At 29.6% G+C, this 19,899-nt stretch overlaps 1 protein-coding gene across 1 annotated transcript; it reads left to right on the top strand.

The window, feature by feature from the left end:
• Window positions 1–18,576: 18,576 nt before the first annotated feature.
• On the top strand, window positions 18,577–19,677 carry LOC112713029 (high affinity sulfate transporter 2). Its single transcript, XM_029289312.2, has 4 exons — window positions 18,577–18,651; window positions 18,922–19,119; window positions 19,201–19,249; window positions 19,324–19,677. The coding sequence occupies exons 2-4, from the start codon at window positions 18,964–18,966 to the stop codon at window positions 19,542–19,544; spliced, it is 426 nt and encodes a 141-aa protein (XP_029145145.1). The 5' UTR covers window positions 18,577–18,651; window positions 18,922–18,963; the 3' UTR covers window positions 19,545–19,677.
• The last annotated feature ends 222 nt before the right edge of the window (window positions 19,678–19,899 follow it).

The following is a 19,899-nucleotide window of genomic DNA, read 5'->3' as shown; positions in this document are numbered from 1 at the left end:
TAATATAATATAACATTAATCGGATAATCAGTTTAATTCAAATTCTACAATTATAAAATTATTAGCAGAATTAATTAAGGTCAGATTTAATCAAATCCAATTATTCGATGAGTACAAAATCAATTAAATCGAATTGAGTTAGTTTTGATCTGATAATTGAATTATCCGTACTCGTAAAACATTCGTAACTTTAATCCACTTTCATGTCATGTGAAATTTACCAGGTTAGTTATTTAATTCTTAATTGACTAAACTTTGATAACATGTTCAAAATTAAAAAAATTAACTTTATTTGGTTAAACAAAAATTTTATGTGTACATAAAGATTGGTTACTAACACAAATATATATATATATATATATATATATATATATATATATATATTATACTATTTTTAATATATATTTTATATTTTATTAATATATATTTTATACGAATAATTAATTTAATAATTAAATTTTTGTGTATATATAATATGATTGTTAGTTAAAGGATAATTTTTTGACATAAGAAGTAAATTTAAGCTTTTATTATTTTAAATATATTTTTAAACAATGTTTGAAACCGAGATTTTAACGTTTAAAAAGTAATGATATTTGTACATTAAATTTTTCTAAACATTTAAACATTCTTTCACACAAAACAAGAATGAGATCCTCTAAGATGTCCTTCTACCTTTTTGTTTCTCTTTCTTTTTTTTCCCTCTTTTTATTTTTGATTTTTGTTATATTTTACTTTTTTGTTTTTAGTGTTTAAAGGCATAACTACCACTTTTAAGGCAATACATATATCTTTTCTCATTTAAAAAATTCAGAAACATCATCCCTTAAATTTAACATATTCATAAAATAGTAAAAATAATATAAGGGTTAAGTACAATTTTAATTCCTGTAATTTTATTAATTGAAAATTAAAATTATTTTTTAAATTTTTTATGTTTAAAATAATCTCTAGTATTCATTTTATTTTAAAATCATTTTCTGCCATCACAAATTTTGTTAAGGACAAAATTACTTCCTTCGTGTGGAGAAAGAGATCAACCAGAGAGGAAGAAGCTAAAAAAGCGACAACCGTGATGACAACAACTTCAATTGTGAAATTTTCTCTCTCTCTCACCAACAACGATATCTGTTGGGAATAAATAATATAACTACAATCCAATTCATGTGTCAAATAATATATTATTATTATTATTATTATATTAAAATATTAATATAATAAGATCTTTGATTAAATTTAAAAATTTATCATTATGATAGTGATCATAATATTGAGAGATAAATATTTTATAATTTAATATAAATTATTCTTGGCCATAAGATTATTAAAAAGGACATAATAATTTAGAAAGATCAATATATATATATAATGGTTTTTATTGGATGAAGATTAATTGATCTCATTTATTAAATTATATATATAGAAATATGACCATTGAATTGACTCACTTTGAGAATTCTTAATAGTTATAATTACTGCATATTTGTGAATAGGATATTCTTAAAATGAACATAGTAATAGAGTTCCTTTGACTTGAGAAGTAATTGACAATGTATTTATTATACTTTGATTTCGGACACCTAATATCCTAGGATGTTAGTTGAATAGACATTGGGTATGATTTAAATACTTGTACAATTAATGATTAATTAGTCAATAAAGAATCTATCAACTCTCGGTAAAGAGTTTGAGCTCTATGATTATAATGACTGAGATGAATAAAACCTTGGCCAAGGAGATTGAATGAATGAAGAAATAAGTTTTTTAAGTCATTCACAGTTCATTATAATAATGGTAACAAGTTAGAGTTTGACAATTAAATCATACTCTAAAGGTTAACCAAGAGTTGGAAAGATAGAAGGAACTATACTTTATTCTTCTCGGGTTCTTAGTAAACATATATTACTTCATACTATTGGGTCGTTAAGAAGTGTTGCAAGACGCCAACCTCGATTAGTAAATTTAGTATGACTAATTTACTACCCACTTAGTATTGAACCTATGGGATCACACATTAATGAGTGTTCTAATCTTTGCTTTAGAATTATTTAATTATTATTTTGATTTGATCAAATAAATAATTATAGTAATTCAAATAGAATATTATTATATTCTTTGCTAGCACCAAGGATATGTAATAATAGTATGATCATTGAGAATATTAAATGAGATTTGAGAATAATTAGTTACTCTATTTCTAAATTTGAATTATAAATTTGGATGAAATCCTAACTGATTCTATTTCAAATTTAATTATGATATAATTCATAAATTTGAAAGATTCAAATTTAAAATAATAAGATATGATTCAAATTTGAATTGAGATTCAAATTTAAAATCAGTAACAAATCTCATACTATATATATGTATGTCAAGAGTAGAGAAAAAAGATGAGAATAAAAACACAAGAGTTTTATTCTTTTACCTTTACACACATAAACGTATGTGAACCTAATTCTTGGAGAAGAACTTTATGGCGTGCAAAGAGTTGTAAGAGATTTCTCAATTTAGATCAGATGTCCATTGGTCAAGGAGTTGACAGCAAAGGTTGGTCTCAGTATGGATATGCATAGCACATTTGTACCATCGAAGGAGAAAGTGCTTTTTACTAGCGTACACAGGTATTTAGATCTGATCTATATATTGTTTATTTGAATAAAATTTAAGCACAAAATAGATCTTTAGGATTACTTTCTTTTCTTTCACTGCGTATTATAAACACATGGTAATCCTTCAACATCAACTTCAACGACAGAAATAATACCAGCTCATGATGGAGGCAGAATCCGGTGTGGACTCCAACAACAGCAATGGCGACAGCAGCGTCATCACAGAAGAATCACTAGTGACAAGTTCTCACACTTTCACAAGTGCATTATCGTCGGTAGAGATAATTCGAAGCCGATGCAATTTTGGGTAGTGAACACCGGGCTTACATGCGACTTGAGGCGGCGGTGGGCCACTGCCAACATCAAATACTTGGACGTCAAAGGAGCTAATGACGTCCTTGAAGGATGAGATAGTGGTAGTTGACTAATGGAGATGGTCGTTTTTGGAGTTTGTAGATTGAAAGGATGGCAAAGTGTGTAGCGGCAAACAAAGGAAGAGGGGAAGAAAGAAGGTGAAAGGAGGGACTGCGATGAGGTTTTGAGTTTGAGTCTCTTCTCTACAACTGATCTTTCTTCAAGAAGGCTTTGCTGCCCCACGATGGTTGAACACCTTTTTCTGTTGTTAGAGCCATTGAGAGTCTGTAATACTATTCTTTTAATAGTCGTGCAAGCAATGAATTTGGTTTGGTTGTCACATGCCATAACTGCTTCCCTAATAGCACCAAGTTATGAGCCTCAGGTCTTTGAAGCCAAGACCACCTTCAGACTTTGGTCGTGACATCGTTTTCCAACTGATCCATGTCATATTCCTTTCATTCCCTTTCTGATCCTACCAGAACTGATTTATAATTCGGTGAATATTGTCTAGCAAATTGTCAGGGAGTTTGAAATATGACAAGGTGTATACTAGAATTGTCTCACCTATCGCTTTGATCAATATATGTCTTCACCCAGCAGAGAGTAAGTTCCTTTTTCAAGTTTGGACTTTTTTCTGAATTTTTTTCTTAATTACACTAAAGGTAACTTTTTTAGATCTTTGGACAATTGATGATCCAAGGTACTTATCCTGGGCTCCTATGTGATTGATCTGCAATACTTCAGCAAGTTTTTTTTCTAATATTAGGAGGTGTGTTGTTGCTGAAAGATGATGCTGACTTATTGAGGTTGACTTTTTGCCCACTTATGCTTTCATATTGTAGGAGGAGAGTTAAGCTGTTATTACACGAGTCTGAGAAGGCCTTGCTGAATAGGATCGAATTGTTTACAAAAAGTAAGTGGTTAACTGCTGGACATCTTCTATGTGTTTGAATTTCTTGGATTGTTCTGTTTTGTTCTACTTTATGTAGCATGAAAGAAATATCTTCTACAAAAATTAGAAAAATATAAAGTGATAAGGGGGACCCCTTGTCAGATCCTCATTGATGGTCTGAGATAGCCATATGGTTGACCTTTCACAAAAACAGAATAAAAAACAGTAGAGATTAACTCCCTAATCTAAGAAATTCATTTTTTTAATCAAAACTCATTTTTTCCATCATAAACTATAAGTGTCATTCGACTCTAACATAAGCCTTATTCATATCAAGCTTTAGAGCCATTTCATACTCTAACTCTCTCTTTTTATTCATCAAATAATACATACATTCATGGGTTACAAAGATATTGTCCGAAATTAATCTACCCTTCAAGAAAGCACTTTGATTTGGGCTCACAGTTATATTCATAAAATTTTGTATTCTATGCACCATTACTTTAGAAATGATATTGTAAAAAATTGTAGACAAACTTATCAGTCTCACCTGAGTCATGGAATTAGACAAATTTGGATGTGATTTAGTCCTTTCAACATTCTACCTCCTCCAAAAAAGCTTTAAACAACCTTATAGACATCTTCACCCACAATATCCTAATAACTCTAAAAATATTTTACCATGAAGCTATCATCTCCCAGAGAACATGTAGAACAAATACCGAAAGCTGCTTTCTTAATTTCCTCAATTACGGAAAAACTTCAACAATTTTATGTTCATAGTCTCTGTAATCATAGGTTGAAAGTCTTCAAAAAGATGGTCTGGATCAGCATCATTTGTCGAGGAAAAAATGTTTTTAAAATACTCTTCAGCTACCTTTGCCATGTCTTCAAGGGTAGATGCAACAGTATCATCATTCCTTGTTAGTTCCCATATCTTATTTTTCCTATTTCTAGCATAGAATTTTTGGTGAAAAAATTGTCTCGATTTTTCCTTCCAATAACATTCTTCTTTCGCATAGGCCGCCTCCAGCTGCTTTTCTAATTCATTAATATCTCTTTCTTCATGGACTCCTTCAGCTTTTAGTTTGCATTAGAACATTCTCAATTTTTTTTCTAGAATTAATGTTATTCTGGAGTTGCCATTGGAACAACATATGTCTGCAGTCCTTTAACTTATGTGCTAAAATATATATTGGTGAGTCCGCAACCTGTCTCTTCCAAGTATCTTCAATGATTTGTTGGACGTCACTTCTTTCGCACGCACCATTCTTGAAATTTAAATCACCTCTTGGTTGGCCACCTTGGCGGATCAATATTTGATAGTAATGGAGAGTGGTCTGATCCATTTTCAAAGAGCCTTCTCACAATTGATTTGTACTATACTTCTCCCATCAATGTTCTTCCACTAGTATTCTATCCAATCTCTCCTCGATTAATTCATTACTAGTGTGCCTATTAGTTCATGTGAATTGATGTCCTATCATCCTCAAGTTTATGAGAGAGTTATCATTAATAAATTGATTGAAATTCTCTATAGAGCTAGAAAATTTTGCATTACCTTCCTGTTTCTCACTTTGATACCTGATTGCATTAAAGTCCCCGTAAGATCACCACCTTGTCACAAAAAATATTCAATTGAGCTGCAAGTTCTGAAAATTGGTTAAATATTCAACCAGCTTCCAATCTTTAAATTCGCACGATCGAAGTTTTCTTTCCATAGTTCGAGGTTGATTCTTTGTTTCACATAAAAAGACAACTTTGGAGGAGTGGAATTTGCACATCCCTTTAAAACAGTGGACTATTAGGGGTCTTCTCAAATTCTGGTAATTTCACACAATTAACATCATGGTTACTTGGGTGCTATTGAACAGTTGGCACCCCACTATCTCAACAACATCATCTCCTTCACTAAGACATATCCTCTTTGAGCTTACTTCCTCCTCCATCGCATTTTCACCTCTCTTTCCCCTATCATCTTTCTCCTCCATTATTTCTTGCTATGTTTTTAATCTTGTGAAACTTTCCTGATTTCTTCCTACTAGTCTTCTCTCCTGTCTGACTTGTGCTCTCTTCATTCAGTTCCTTAAGTGGCATTTTTAGACAATTTTTTTTCTGGACAACAAGTTCACTTTTTTTATTGACGGCTTCTATGTGGTCATAATGCGGTGCTTTATTCTCCTTGTTTGCATTGGTTTCCTGGATACTAAGTTCAAAGAAAGATTCATCGCGATAATATGGGATTGGTTTCTTCTTTCTTGTACATCTCGCAACTGGTTTTTCTTGATAAGACACATTATTCACCTCCTCTTTTTGTTCCACTCTAGTTCTTATTGGAGTTGCTTTTATCCACTCATGCACCCACCATGTTTTGAGCCTACTTTTTATTATTGGTATCCTTTAATAACACAGGACAATTCCTATGTGCATGCCCAATTCTTGCACAATATGTGCAAATTATTTCAGCTTTTTCATATTGGAGAGCAATCTCAATCATAGTTTTGTCAGGCTTAGCAACTTTTAAGCAATCTTTCACCTACTTTTCAGCATCCAGTTCAACTTTAGCTTTCACAATTTTTGTTTCTCTGCCTTTGACATTAAACAAATTCACATCTAAAATTGTTCCAATTTTGTTTCCTAATTTCCTCCTTCCAACCTCTGTTGTCTTGTAATATCCAGGGAGCCCCCAGAATTGGATTCACATAGGGTATTTGTTAATTTCTTGCGTGACCCTTCTGTTTCAGGCATCCATCTTTGTGTGTGTAGCACAAAATCTTTGAACAGCTATAGAGAGTCTTTCTCCACTCTCATAACATTAATCTCCTTCTCAAAGAAAAATTGGAAGTAGTTATGTCCAATTTCACTTACTCGAAAGCCATCAAGTCGTCCCCAGATTGCATGAAATACTCCCTCCATTATTGTTCTGATAGAAAAAGTTTTATCTGCAAAGAACTTTCCAATCAAACTGTTCATGCATTCTTTGAGATCGCTCCTGAAATTGTCTTCTTTTATTTGGATCGGAATGTTATTTTTGTCGTCATTCTCTATGGTCCTCAGAAAGAAAACGTAGCTATTGTTACAAACACTATTGATCATTATCTCTAACAAAAAAAAATGTTGACCTGTTGGAACAGTCGAATTCTGTCACATAAGTCCTAACAGAACAAGCAAACCCTAACGGAGCAAAAAAAACTCTAGCGGCACACAACTCTTACTACTAATAAAACACTTAACGTGCTATCAACTATGACTCTTTTATTTATATATATATATATATATATATATTAAAGATACATTAAGTTCAAAAATACATATGTATTTGCTAAAAAAGCCTTTTCGAAGTACGCTTCTGCCATTTCATATGAGGTAAAATTAAATATGCCAGTCCAATTCGCAGGTACCAAAAGTGAACTTGACCAATCTCACGAGAATAAATGAATAGAGTAAAATTCATTTCGCAGGTATGCCCTGGAAAATTGTAGATAGAAACCTACTTCTAGAAGCCTTTCTATCAGATGCCTATTGTAGACATTAATGTATTTTTTAATATTTATTTAATTAAAAGAATATTACAACTACTCAGTAAATGCTCGTCTCTGTTTTGATGTTTAAGTAGTTGAAGGATCCTTCAATAACAACTTGAAAATATTTTTATTCTCTTACCATAGTAGTCTACAACATAAAATTAATGAGTCAGAAGAATCCTAAGTTGATACTCGCTTATGTATGAAGAGACATATATACAATGGGCTATAAGCAATCAATTAGTTAATTAATTGACAAGTTAGTCATGATTATTACGTACTAATATATCAATTTGTTTATAGTTAACGATGGTGCTGTCCTACTGCATATATATATCAATATATATATCAAGAGTATCTTCATCCACAATAATGTTATTCCAAATGTTGGTAGAGTTTGGGACAGTGGAAAGCCATGGTGGGGTCTACCAAGGACTCTCTGCTTGGAATGTTTACTAGTTTAATTAAACTCAATGTGGAACTTATTATTGTAGAATATAAACATAGAGCCTATAGTTCTTGCCCAATTTAATTTGCCCATTTGTATCCATCGTTATTATCATTTCTCTAACTTACGCGGTTTTAATATATTTATTTAGCTACTATGATTAGCAAAGTTCAAATAGCTATTGATTAAAGTTTGGTTAATAGTGGCTTTTTATTTAAAAAAAAAATCATTATTTTTTCCAGTGTAAATTTTATGAAACTTACCATTTAATACATTATCTTCCTGTTTTCGCTTGCTTGTCCGTAAAATGTGGGCAAACTTTCATTAAAAAATATAAAACATAATAAATTTATAAAAACTTACCCAAGCTTTAAAAATTATTTAAATAAAAAATTCTACAGAAAGTAGGTTGTAATATGCCAAGGCAAGAGCATGTTAGATGCCTTTTTTTCTTTTTCTTTAATAAAAAATTAAAGTCACAATGTTTAATGCTTATTAAAGTTTCACATTCGCTTGAGACAAGGTGTGGATAATTTTTCTAATAAGTACGAAACAACCTTTATTTTTCAAATTAGTTTTTGTCTTTTTAAAGTTCAATCAATAGGTTTATTAAATTTCTTATATATATGGTATCAAAGTCACACTATAAATACTATTAGACTATTCTACACAAGTCCAAGTCCTAAGATTTCATGCTCCAAGTATTTATTTAAGGGTAAAGACCCTATAAATTCGATTTTTATCTACGTTTTACAAAAAAATATAACTGGTTACTTTAAAAAGAGATATTTTTATCCCCAATCATATTATTTTGGGATATACGAATTTTTTATTAAAAAATTATTAAATAATAATAATAATAATTAATAAATTTTTTTAACAATAAAAGTAACTATTATTATTACTACTATCACTTTTTTTTATCTTTATTATTGTACTTTTATTTCTATTAATTCTATTATGTAATCATATTTTATCATTATCATCATTATTATATCTATTGTATTACCATTGATGGCAACACCAACACCATCAATATTATTATTTTCTTCTCTCTTTTTTGTCTCGTAATGCAATTATTTTTTATTCTTCCAATATTACTTTTAGCAATAATCTTTTTCACTTAACTACCTCCGATAAAATAATTTTTAAAAACATACTTACTAATAATTTGTGAGTTCTCACATATTCTAAATAATCTCACCCTCAAAATCAATTTTTGTTATTATTTGACAAGTATTTTAACAAAAAGATTCGTATTGTTTTAAAATAATAAGAGATCGAAGTGTTTATTCTTTTTGTAAGGAGCTACATTATTTTTTGTGAAAATAAACATAGATCGAGTTGAACATTTATTTTTAGGCTTAGTTTGATAAAATTTTTTAAAAAGTTGCTTGTATTTTTAAAAAGCAATTTTTTTTGTGTTTGATAAAGCAAAAAGATTATGTAATTGTGTTTGTAGTTTTTGAAAGATAGAAATATTTTTAAAAGTATTTATAATAAAAAATTTTAAAATTAATTTATATTTATCAAAATTAAAAATTTTAATATAATTTTATATATTAATTAATTTGTAAATTTAGTTCTTATATTTATGTTTATTATATATAATATTTTCAAAATTTAAAAATTATTTTATCAAATGTAATTATTATTATTTATGTTTATTAAAATTATTTTTAATTTAATTTACTAAATATAGATGCAATAATTTTTAAAAAATTAATTTTTGTAAATTACTTTTAAAAAATAAAATAAGTTTAAGCAAACTAATCTTAATAAAGTATCCTATTGTCTAGAGATAAAAACTTGATAGCATTCATAGATGTGGGACAACAAATCTTAATCATTTATTATTGGTGTTGGGCCAAACTATACAAGTCTAGGAAAATGATATTATTAATCTTATATTTTAATAATGCCACTTCACACATGATCATGTATTATTTTTTACGTGGTATGTTTGCATGTATAAACGGAAAACTTTGGGAACCAAAGCATATGGAGAACCAAAAGCAGCTAAAATATTTCTTTTTTTTACAATAGTTAATATAATTAATCACATTTAGCTTTTACTCTCTCACGCGCCTTTTGATTCTTTAATTGCATTATAAAAATAAATATTAATAGTATATAATGTATCACTCTATTAACAATTAATATATATCTTATAAATAACGTTATTTTATCAAATATGAAATTAATATTTTTGAAAATCGTATGCAACTTTGTGATAGAAAATTTGTCTAGGGACAATAAAATTCCTGAAAGTGATACGTCATTTGTAATTTATAGAAAAATTCCTCATTCATCTCTATTTTGTAAGTGTTCAATTTTTATTAAAAATGTAATATTTTTTTCTATAAGAATTATCCTCATTTTTTTTCATATTTATAATTGTTTAGTCTTTATTGATCATCTTAATATGACAAGTTAAAAATTTTATTTAAAAATTTGTTTAGTAATTTTTTATATATATTGCATTTTTTATTTATACCCGTTAGTATATAAAAGTATGAATTATATAATAAAATTTGTAAAAATATCATTAATTTAATATCTATAATTTCACACTTATAACATTTATAATTTATATAAATAAAATTTATAATTTCATACTCATAACATTTTTTTTTCATATATATATATAATATCTATAATTAATAGATTTTAATGATTAATATTATCCAATTTCAATATATATATTTTTTGAACTATCTCTGCATTAATAAATCACAATTTTAAATTAAAATACTCTTTTAGTTGATATTCATATGTATGTTTATTTATCAATTTTAATATGATCAATTAATAATTATATTTAATAATTTATTTCATAATATTTTTTCATATTTCATTTTCATTTTTTATTTTATAATATAATCTTAATGTAAAAATATGAGTTATATAGTAAAAATTATTAAAATATTTTTAATTTAACATTCATAATTTCAATCATATAATTAATTATTTTTTATTTTGCAGGTCATAAACCAATAAAATTTTTATGCTTTTTATTTTTAATTAATTGAGACTAATCGAATTTAATATTTTGGATTTTGTTTTTAAAATGTGCTGTGGTAATTTTTTTTACCAAAGATAGGAAGACTTGAATTCACGATTTTTTAGACGAATATGAAGAAAATATGTCATTTAAGTTATAACTCATTGGCATGTGTTGTGGTAATTTAAAAATACTTTTTGGATTAATAATATAAAGATTTAAGATTTTTTATTTGAAATCAAAATCTTACAATTGTGACTGTAATAAACTAAATAATGAGAGAGAGGCTTTTGGAATTTGATTTTTATAAAATTTAAATTAATTTTTTATGAAATTAAATAAAAAATATTTATAAAATAAAATTAATTATGTCAATTAATTAAAAAAAATAATTCATACATTCTTATAATTGGAGAATATTATTAAATATATATTTTTGTTTATTGTATGTGATTTTTAGCTATGCAGCATTACTCATTAGAAAAATAGAAGTAACGATATCCATGTCCAAAGTTTAAGTAGTCAAATTTTAAGTTCTAAATTTTTCTTTAGTCCTGATTGTAAGAGGGTGTATTAAAGTCTCATATTAGCTAGGAATACAAACTTAATAGCTATTATATATAAATATGTGAAAATAAAACTATTATTTTACGTTTTGCTAACTTTTGAATTAAGTAAGGTCTACTTAATTTCCTACAATTCTCAAATGAGAAGATTTAAAGTTCTCGAAACTTTTCTTTCCATGAACAATATAAATGCAAGACAAACTAGTCACTCAGAACAAAAACAAAATTAAAGGTGAGCGCAAATATATATGTTGTTACATTATTAAGAAGGCAGAAACTCACCTGTTACTCTATGGTTTAAAAAAAATCGGTTTATTTTATATAAATGGTTTATTTAAAAAAACCGGTTTGAATTTGACCAAACAGTTACTTTTATTCCCCTCTTCTTCGTTTCGCACGTAAAATTCGTTCTCTTTCGATCCCTTTTTCAGAACTAATATGAAACTTTCAATTAGGTATGTTCCTTTTATTTATATTTCTCAATCAAATTTATTATTTCAAATGTATTTCTTAATTTATGTTTTTATTCATTCCTCTGTGAATGATAAAAATTATTTAATAAATATGTACATATTTATGTCATCACATCATTTTGATGTTCAGGATCATAAATGCCAAGATAATTCATGGCAATTTCATGTGATGGAAGACAAAAATGTAATTATGGTATAGCGTAGACTAGTTGATAGCATGAGTATTGTTGAAATTTTGGCATGATCTCTTTCATATTTGTTATATGTCTCTTTAGTTGGTGATGTTATAGTTTATTGTGATGATATGATGGTAGTTTAATTGTATGAGTTAGGTCCTTTTTATTTGGTTGAATTTTTTTTATGGCTATCCTATTCTTGATGGCAATGTCAAAATAAATATTTTCATTAGTTGTTATTTTTTTTTTCTCTATTTTTGAATCAATTTTATTTTGAAAAAATTTATTAAAAATTTTTGTTGTAGACAAAATTAATAATATTATGTTCAATTATTTAAGGAGACCAAATTAATATTTTGATTAGATACTTTTATTTTATTGAAAATAAATTCTAATTTCATTAAAAAAGAAATTCTAGTTGATAAGTAAAAATACAAAAACGTGCATGACAGTGAAATCATAATTTCTAGACAAGTAAATTATAGACTTATTATCTTAAAAAAATAATTTATTTATAGAATAATATTAAAAAATCAACAATAATTTACATGAAAATAGTTTATTAGTAAAATAAAAGTTAATTGATTGATTACCATAAAATTTAATTTAACGATAAATTTGCAATTGAACATATTTTTACAGCTTAATTTAAAATCTGTTTACAGCTTAATTTAAAAGCAACTAAAAATATAAGTTATGGAAACAAAACAAAACTCATCGAGAAAATAGAAACAGAGACACAAAAAAAGGACAGATGATATCATTTATGCCATTTCTATAAAAAAATCGTGAATTTTGTTTCTTTTTCAAACAATTTGTATACATATATTTGACAAAAATTAAATAAAAAAAAATTCAGATAAATTTAAAGAAAAATTGGTCAATATGAATGAAGAAAAAGAACATATCAAATTCATCTGTTAGGAATTTAGAAATAACACGCAGAAAGAATTTAAATTATTTTAAAAGTAGTTATTTGATTTATTCAAACTGGTTTTTTTAAATAAACTATTTATATAAAATAAATCGGTTTTTTTAAACCATACAGTAACATGTGTCAACGATCCAGAAACAACTTCACCTGCAGTCGACTGCAGGTGAGTTTCCACCTATTAAGAATGCCACTAAAAGATCTTTCATCATCGTCTATTTTTTTTTTTTGCGTAAAATTTTAAAAAATCCAAAAATATTTTACAAACACACTCCATTTAAGGTTTTTTCCAACCAAATTATTACACATTCGATAATTTATCTCAAACATTCGTAAGTGTCTATATATATAAAAGGATGTATCTTATGAAAATGAAATTTTTATATGAGAATGTTAAAATATATTTGTAGCTATTAAATTGATTTAAATGATTGAGATTGAATATATTTAATAAATAATATACAAACAATGTATTTAATATAATCATTAAATTCATGAAAAAAAATGTATTTAATAGCTATTGTATTTATAGTTATTATTTTTTATTTTTATTAAAATATACCTAATAAATAAATTAAAATAATTATATTTCACATGACTATAAAAATATAACATAAGAAATTATATTGTCAAAAATATTATGTTCAAATATATTATACTCAATTATTATAAAAAAATTTATTTAGTTAGTGTTATAAATGGATATAAATTATTTTTAATATTTTCAATAATAAATTAGGATACATAGGTTTCATTATACATACTCCTAAAAATAAATTCATAATTAAAAAATTATATGCAAATAATTATATATTTTATAGTTATGTGAAATATAATTATTTTAATTTATTTATCAAATATAATTTAATAAAAATCAAAGATAATGGCTATAAATATAACGGCTATTAAATGCGTTGCTTTTATACCATTTATTAGACATATTAAATCTCAACCATTTAAATCAATTCAATGACTATAAATGTATTCTCACATTCTCATATAAAAATCTCATTTTTATAAAATACGTTTCCTATATATATAACAGCTTAACTACACATCCAAACATTTTTGTATCCAAGTCCAACCAAGCAGGTCCAATACGAAAAAAACACTTCCATTAATGAGAGCATGTTACACGCGCCCAAACCCCAAACATTACCTCTCTCTTTGCGCTAGAATATGAAAAATCGTTCGTTCTTCTAACTCAAACCTACAACAAAGGAATTTTAAATTTCTCTCAATGTAACACCCTAATATTTAAATCCTTATGCTCGAGTCATAAGTCAATGATAATAAGGTGGTACGACTCTCAAGGGGGATTTTTAATACATAATTATAAGTATAATAAAAAGGAGTATTAATCGAGAAGTCTGAAAAGAGTAAAAATAAAATCGCGAAATCGTAACACTCATGTATCGACAAAAAGAAGGTAAAGCATGAACTGCGACGATATAAAGATAATGCCATCGAGAAGAATAAGATAAAACAAAATATAGATAGGTAACATAAATAATTAGCCACTAGTCGCGACCCGCAAAGTTTAGGCCGACTAGGGTACAGTATAAAAGTAGTTTGACAACCATATCTCCTAATCTCTCCCAAATAATACATAAGGGCCTCTATAGGCAAGTTTTAAAAAGGATTAAGTACATAACATGAGTTCTTTAAAAACAAGAGCGGAGAGAATCTAAGCAAAATGTAAATAAGAGGTCTTAAAAGGTCTTCGCCGTCTTTCAGACAAATCATAGCTCACTACTGAGCACCTGAACCTGCATCTGAAAAACAAGAGATATATACAGAATGAGAACTCCCGACCCATGGGTTCTCAGTACGGTAAAAGTGCCAAATAAATACAATGCATTGTAATAAAAACTCACTAAGCATCCTAAATTTTCTTTCACCCAATATTCATCCTATATTCTTGCTAATCCATAAGTAGGCAACTGTCATAAGGGAATGCTAAATCTAATGCCTATTCCCCATGCTTTCCAACTTTCTAACTCTCCAACAAATCAGAATCATAAGCTAAACCATCACCAATTATTCTGTCTCAGCAATTCTATATCATTACCTGATATCCTCACCTGGAGCAAGTGAAATCACTTCACTGCGTCTACCCAGGGAGCTCAAATTATCTCATTTAATAATCATCATTTATTATTCAATCACATCATCAACTCATCTCATCAAGGACAGCTCTCATTAGCGTCAACCGACACCAACATAAGGGACCTCTCAGTTGTACAAACACAAGCAATACAGGCAAGTAATACACAATGAGGTACAAGTAGAACAAGTAGCACATAATCAAGTAACATAATATATATGATATAGCAATCCAAGACAAATAGACAAACCCAAACAATTCAAACATATGCAAATGATGCATGTCTGCCCTATAGCTGATAATATCATCTATCGGTTATATAGCTGGTGCACGAATTTGTAATCCGCACAACTAACCAGCAAGTGCACTGGGTCGTCCAAGTAATACCTTACGTGAGTAAGGGTCGAATCCCATGGAGATTGTTGGATTGAAGCAAGCTATGTTTATTTTATTTGTCTTAGTCAGGATACCAATAGGATTCTTTAGCCTCGTATTTTAATAAAGAAAAGGGCATAAAATAAATAGTTATTACTTTAATAATAGAGAATAAAAGCGTTACTTGTTGTGCAGTAATGAGAAATATGTTGGAGTTTTGGAGATGCTTTGTCCTCTGAACTTCAACTCTTCCTTGAAATCCTTTCCCACACGCAAGGTTCCTTCCATGGCAAGCTCTATGTAGGGTGTCACCGTTGTCAATGGCTACTTCCCATCCTCTCAGTGAAAACGTTCCTATGCTCTGTCACAGCATGGCTAATCATCTGTCGGTTCTCAATCAGGTTGGAATAGAATCCATTGATTCTTTTGCGTCTGTCACTAACGCCCAGCCTTCAAGAGTTTGAAGCTCGTCACAGCCATTCGATCCCAGAATCCTACTCGGAATACCACAGACAAGGTTTAGACTTTCCGGATCCTCATGAATGCCGCCATCAATCCGGCTTATACCACGAAGATTCTGATTAAGGAATCTAAGAGATACTCATTCAATCTGATGTAGAACGGAGGTGGTTGTCAGGCACACGTTCATGGATTGAGGAAGGTGATGATTGTCACGGATCATCACCTTCTCCATAATTAAGCGCGAATGAACATCTTAGATAAGAACAAGCGTGTTTGAATGGAAAACAAAGGAATTGTATTAAATCATCGAGACGTCGCAGAGCTCCTCACCCCCAACAATGGAGTTTAGAGACTCATGCCGTCAAAAAGTATGTAATTCAGATCTGAAAATGTCATAAGGTACAAGATAAGTCTCTAAAAGTTGTTTAAATAGTAAACTAGTAACCTAGGTTTACAGAATATGAGTAAACTAAGATAATTGGTGCAGAAATCCACTTTTGGGGCCCACTTGGTGTGTGCTGGGGCTGAGACTAAAGCTATCCACGAGTTGAGGCCTTTCTTGGAGTTGAACTCCAAGTTGTAACGTGTTTTGGGCGTTCAACTCCGGATCATGACGTTTTTCTGGCGTTTAACTCCAGACAGCAGCATGTACTTGGCGTTCAACGCCAAGTTACGTCATCTATCTTCGCACAAAGTATGAACTATTATATATTGCTGGAAAGCCCTGGATGTCTAATTTCCAACACCGTTGAGAGCGCGCCAATTGGACTCCTGTAGCTCCAGAAAATTCATTTCGAGTGCAGGGAGGTCAGGATCCAACAGCATCAACAGTCCTTTTTCAGCCTAACTCAGATTTTTGCTCGGCTCCCTCAATTTCAGCCAGAAATTACCTGAAATCACAGAAAAACATACAAACTCATAGTAAAGTCCAGAAATGTGAATTTAACATAAAAACTAATGAAAACATCCCTAAAAGTAGCTCAAACTTACTAAAAACTATATAAAAACAATGCCAAAAAGCGTATAAATTATCCACTCATCAATAGCCAACCCGACACATCCTAGTAGCTAACGATAGACAGAAACACCCATGCAGAGCAAGTGGGCTTGAGTTACAACCCCTTTTCTACTACCCGCTTAATCCAGAGCTAGTGGAACAACCACTACTACGGCTACTACCCAGGCAGGTGTTTAAAAGCTCAACCTGGAGTAAGTGGAATCACCACTACTGCCGCTACTACCCAGGCGTCACAATCTCTGACCTGGAGCAACTGGGACGAACCACAACCCTTGCTATTGCCCAGGATCTCAAAATGTACATTCATTTAGTTTAAAATCAATCATCATTGTTATCAAATCTCAAACATTAACCTGTAGCAAGCGGAACGAATCACAACCCTTGCAACTACCCAGGTATCACAAATACACATTCATTCATAATAACTCTTCATTACTACCAATTCTCAAACAATAACCCAGAGCAAGCGGGACGAACCACGACCCTTGCTACTACCTAGGTATCACTAAAAGAAAAAAGATTTTTAACGATAAATTTTTAGCAGCAATAGTATTATTGCAGTAAATTCTCTTCTCAAAACTATTTTTTAGTGGCAATTATATATTTACCATTAATAGTATAGATTATAATGACCATTTCAACTATTGCCATTAAAAAAAGCTAAAATTTTAAAAATATAAAAAACTAACCGTGAAATGCGAAATCATCACTCTCTCTATGCCTCACCACTCTTCCTCACACAAACTACTCTCTCAGATCCTTATTCTCTTTGAGAAGTGATAACTACACACCAATCTTCTTCTTCTCAATCTCGCTCTCGCTCTCGCTCTCACATCTCTGTCATTTCATTTATTTATTGCTCAAATTTCTTCCTAGTTATCATCTCAATCTTAATCGCGCTCTGAATCCTTTTCTCGAACAAGCTTGTGTTGATTTCGATTGAAATCTCAATCGCGCTCTAGTAATCAGTTATGAGTTCCTTAATTCTCTCTCAATTCTGATTTTTGTGCTCCCAATTTATGTTCTATTGCATCCTTTTCCCAATTTGTGCTCCCAATTTATGTTCCTTAATTTTGAGGGTTTTTTTCGCTCAATGATTCAGCAATATGTTATTGATTTTAGATTCTGGTAATTTGATTTGTTTTTTTGGCTTTATCATTTTTGCCTTTGATTTTCTAAACTTCTTTGGAATTCATCGCAGTCGTGGAATCCGCCATCAGTGTTGAGCACATCGATCTCACAAAGGCATGCCACATCTTGTAATTTGCATCACTATTTAGACAAACAGTGTCGATGGTTTTGATTATTCAATGTGTTGGAAAAAGATCGGTTCATATTTTTCTTCCAATTTCACTTTGCGGCAGTTTCATGTGCAGCAAAATATGTCATCCTAAGCTTTTAAGGTTTCTTATGCAACCTCTATAAAAGCAACTTATAATAGTGTTATGATTTTATTGCTGTGGTTTTTATGTGTGCTATCTTAGACCTTAGTGTATGCAAATAATGCAATATCTTTAAAACAGTTTTTCACAAGTTTTGAGTGCCTATATCGCATGTTGAAATATCGTGTAAGATTTAGTTCTGATGCAGATGGAAGGGATATTGACATATTGTTTTCATTTTAATCTAGGTATGATGCTGAAACCACTTATTATGGTGAAGGTCCAAGATCTACATACCAAAATCAACTTAAAGAAAATTTGTTGCAGGTACATTATTTTTAATTTTCTTGCAATTATGTTAGTTCAACCTTTTCTTTTATTTTTGTCATTGTTAATTAACCCATGACTGTACATAGAAACAGAAATGGGTGATATATATATATATATATATATATTTAAATTTTGGATTATTGAATAAGTCACTATTAGTATAAGCTAATAAGCTAACGTTGTTGAAATTAAATCATTTTTGGGAAAATGCATGGCATGTCATCTTAATATATAACATATATACTTGTTTTTGTGCATGACATGAAGCCTCTAGAGACATTATTCTCAATCTCAAACAACAACTCCTTAATGAGGAAATATAAGGGGAAAAGCAAAACAAGAAAATTTTGTCTATGCCTCCAATCAATCTTGCCTATCTTAGATTGGGGAAGATATTACACTATCCGAAACTTGAGAGGTGATTTCATTGTTGGACTCACCACTGCAAGTCTTTGCATTCCTCAGGTCATTAATTCATTAATATTCCATAATCAACTAACTAACTAACATGCATTGATCATTAATTATAGAGTTTATTAATAACAGGATATTGCATATGCCAAGCTTGCAAATTTGGACCCTCACCATGCACTATGTGAGTATCTTCATATTTTTATGACTTTGTTTTGTTTGTGATTTGATTTTTCATCATGACATTAAGTTGTGCAGACGCAAGCTTTATGACACCTCTTGTGTATGCTGCCATGGGAAGTTCAAGAGACATTGCTATAGGACCTGCAGCTGTGGTCTCACTCTTGCTTGGAGCTATGCTTTCTCATGACATTAGAGACCACAAGAGCCATGAATATCTACGTCTTGCCTTCACTGCTACATTCTTTGCCGGAGTTACTCAGCTCGCACTCGGCATTCTTATGTATTATTTATTATAGAGGAATGCTAGCGAATCATCAGAATTTATTATTTTTAGTCATCACTTTTTAGTACATTATTGAATGAATATGTTTGCGTCGTCAGGCTCGGTTTCTTGATAAACTTCTTATCTCATGCTGCCATTGTGGGATTCATGAGTGGAGCTGCCATTATTATTTCATTTCAACAGCTTAAAGGCCTCCTTTGACATACCACACTTTACTAAGAAAACTGATTATTTTTGGCATTGGCTCAGTTAAGAGCACTATAGTGCACCATAAGGTAAACTAGCTAATTAATTAAATAATTAAGCCTTCATTTTGTTTTAAAATTGGTTTTAATCTGTATGTCATTAATTAAGTACAGTGGAATTTG

The sequence above is a fragment of the Arachis hypogaea genome, chromosome 9 (genome assembly GCF_003086295.3).
Source record: "Arachis hypogaea cultivar Tifrunner chromosome 9, arahy.Tifrunner.gnm2.J5K5, whole genome shotgun sequence".
Classification (NCBI taxonomy): domain Eukaryota; kingdom Viridiplantae; phylum Streptophyta; class Magnoliopsida; order Fabales; family Fabaceae; genus Arachis; species Arachis hypogaea.
Note: the sequence above shows the minus strand (reverse complement) of the source record. Positions and strands in the feature narration are given on the sequence as shown.

Bases quoted from the DNA above. Each gene is read 5' to 3' on its own strand.
- LOC112713029 (XM_029289312.2), top strand. From the start codon at position 18,964: ATGAGGAAATATAAGGGGAAAAGCAAAACAAGAAAATTTTGTCTATGC. The intron at 19,120-19,200 runs GTCATTAATTCA...TATTAATAACAG, and splicing joins CAAGTCTTTGCATTCCTCAG to GATATTGCATATGCCAAGCT. The intron at 19,250-19,323 runs GTGAGTATCTTC...TAAGTTGTGCAG, and splicing joins GGACCCTCACCATGCACTAT to ACGCAAGCTTTATGACACCT.